Source organism: Aplysia californica, unplaced genomic scaffold, assembly GCF_000002075.1.
Source record: "Aplysia californica isolate F4 #8 unplaced genomic scaffold, AplCal3.0 scaffold00670, whole genome shotgun sequence".
Lineage (NCBI taxonomy): Eukaryota > Metazoa > Mollusca > Gastropoda > Aplysiida > Aplysiidae > Aplysia > Aplysia californica.
The window spans coordinates 30,750-31,932 of NW_004797940.1; the positions used below are offsets into that span (position 1 = coordinate 30,750).

The 1,183-nt window shown below is 39.6% G+C and overlaps 1 protein-coding gene across 1 annotated transcript in view; it reads right to left on the reverse strand.

The window, feature by feature from the left end:
- The window catches only part of LOC101850034 (LIM/homeobox protein Lhx2), a 20,777-nt gene extending 19,694 nt beyond the window's left edge, over positions 1–1,083 (reverse strand). The window contains exon 1 of the mRNA XM_035972377.1: positions 1,074–1,083. Within this exon, the coding sequence (XP_035828270.1) occupies positions 1,074–1,083 (10 nt within the window). The remainder of the gene's footprint in view (positions 1–1,073) is intronic.
- Positions 1,084–1,183: the final 100 nt, after the last annotated feature.

A 1,183-nucleotide genomic window follows, 5' to 3' on the forward strand; every position in this document is an offset into this window, starting at 1 on the left:
GGGGGGCGATCTCGGAAAGAAAAATTCAGACCTTTACCTTAACAACAGCACAGTTTAGTAGTAAATGTAGTAGACCTAGTAGCAGCAGTAGGTATTTGAGAACAAAACAGCCTGCTGTTATTTCCCGTCGACTGAGTTAGCTTTAGCAGATCAACATCACGCTGTTGGGAAAATGTTTGTTTTTACCTTCCGTCGATACCGTTGTCGTAACTACAGATACTACAACAATATTTGGGAAAGAATTCTGGGTATTTAGCACTTCCGGACCGGAAGTAAAAATGACAAGCCGGATTAACTACTGTGAAAGGGGGAAGCACTTTGTTGAAATTTAAATGTGTGTGGTTTTTTTCTGAGATTGAGAAAGTGGCAGGTTTCTTTGTGGTACGTAGACAGTGTGTGAATGAATGGATGGGTGGATGGATAAATAGATGGGTGAATGAATGAACGAATGATGAATGAATGAATGGATAAATGAATGAATGAATTGATTAATAGATGGGTGAATGAATGAATGAATGAATGAATGAATGAATGAATGAATGAATGAATGATTAATAGATGGGTGATTGAATGAATGAATGAATGAATGAATGAATGAATGAATTAATTAATTAATAAAATGGGTGAATGAATGAATGAATGAATGAATGAATGAATAAATGAATGAATGAATGATAGGTCAAGTACGAGAAGTTCCGAAAAGGTGCGGATTTTAGGGTAGAGGAGAGAGAGAGGAAAGGAGGGCTAAAGTTTACGTTCAGCTCTCTATAGATCTGTATCGCACCCCAGCAATAAGGTCATTGCGTGCACACGTAATTCGACCCCCAAAACGACGTCACACACAAGTATTTGGGATTAGCGATGACACCCCCCCCCTCCTTTTAGAGCATGGAGACACTGAGAAGAAGACATGACATGCAGCGGTGACGTAAGCACAAATAGAGCAAAATCAACATACAGAGTGTATGGGTCGCATCTCAGGGCGTTTGAGATCCAATCTCGCTCGGCTTTCTCTTTTCCCTCTCGAGGAAAGTGAAAGAGAGGAGCGGATTTTTATCGCCCGCTAAATCTACCCACAACCATTTTTCTAGATTCTTTCGGCGGGCTGCCTTTCATTCCGTGAATATTCCTCCAACGTCTCTTTTTTTTCTTTTTCTGTTCTATTTTTTTTTTACTTCTTCAA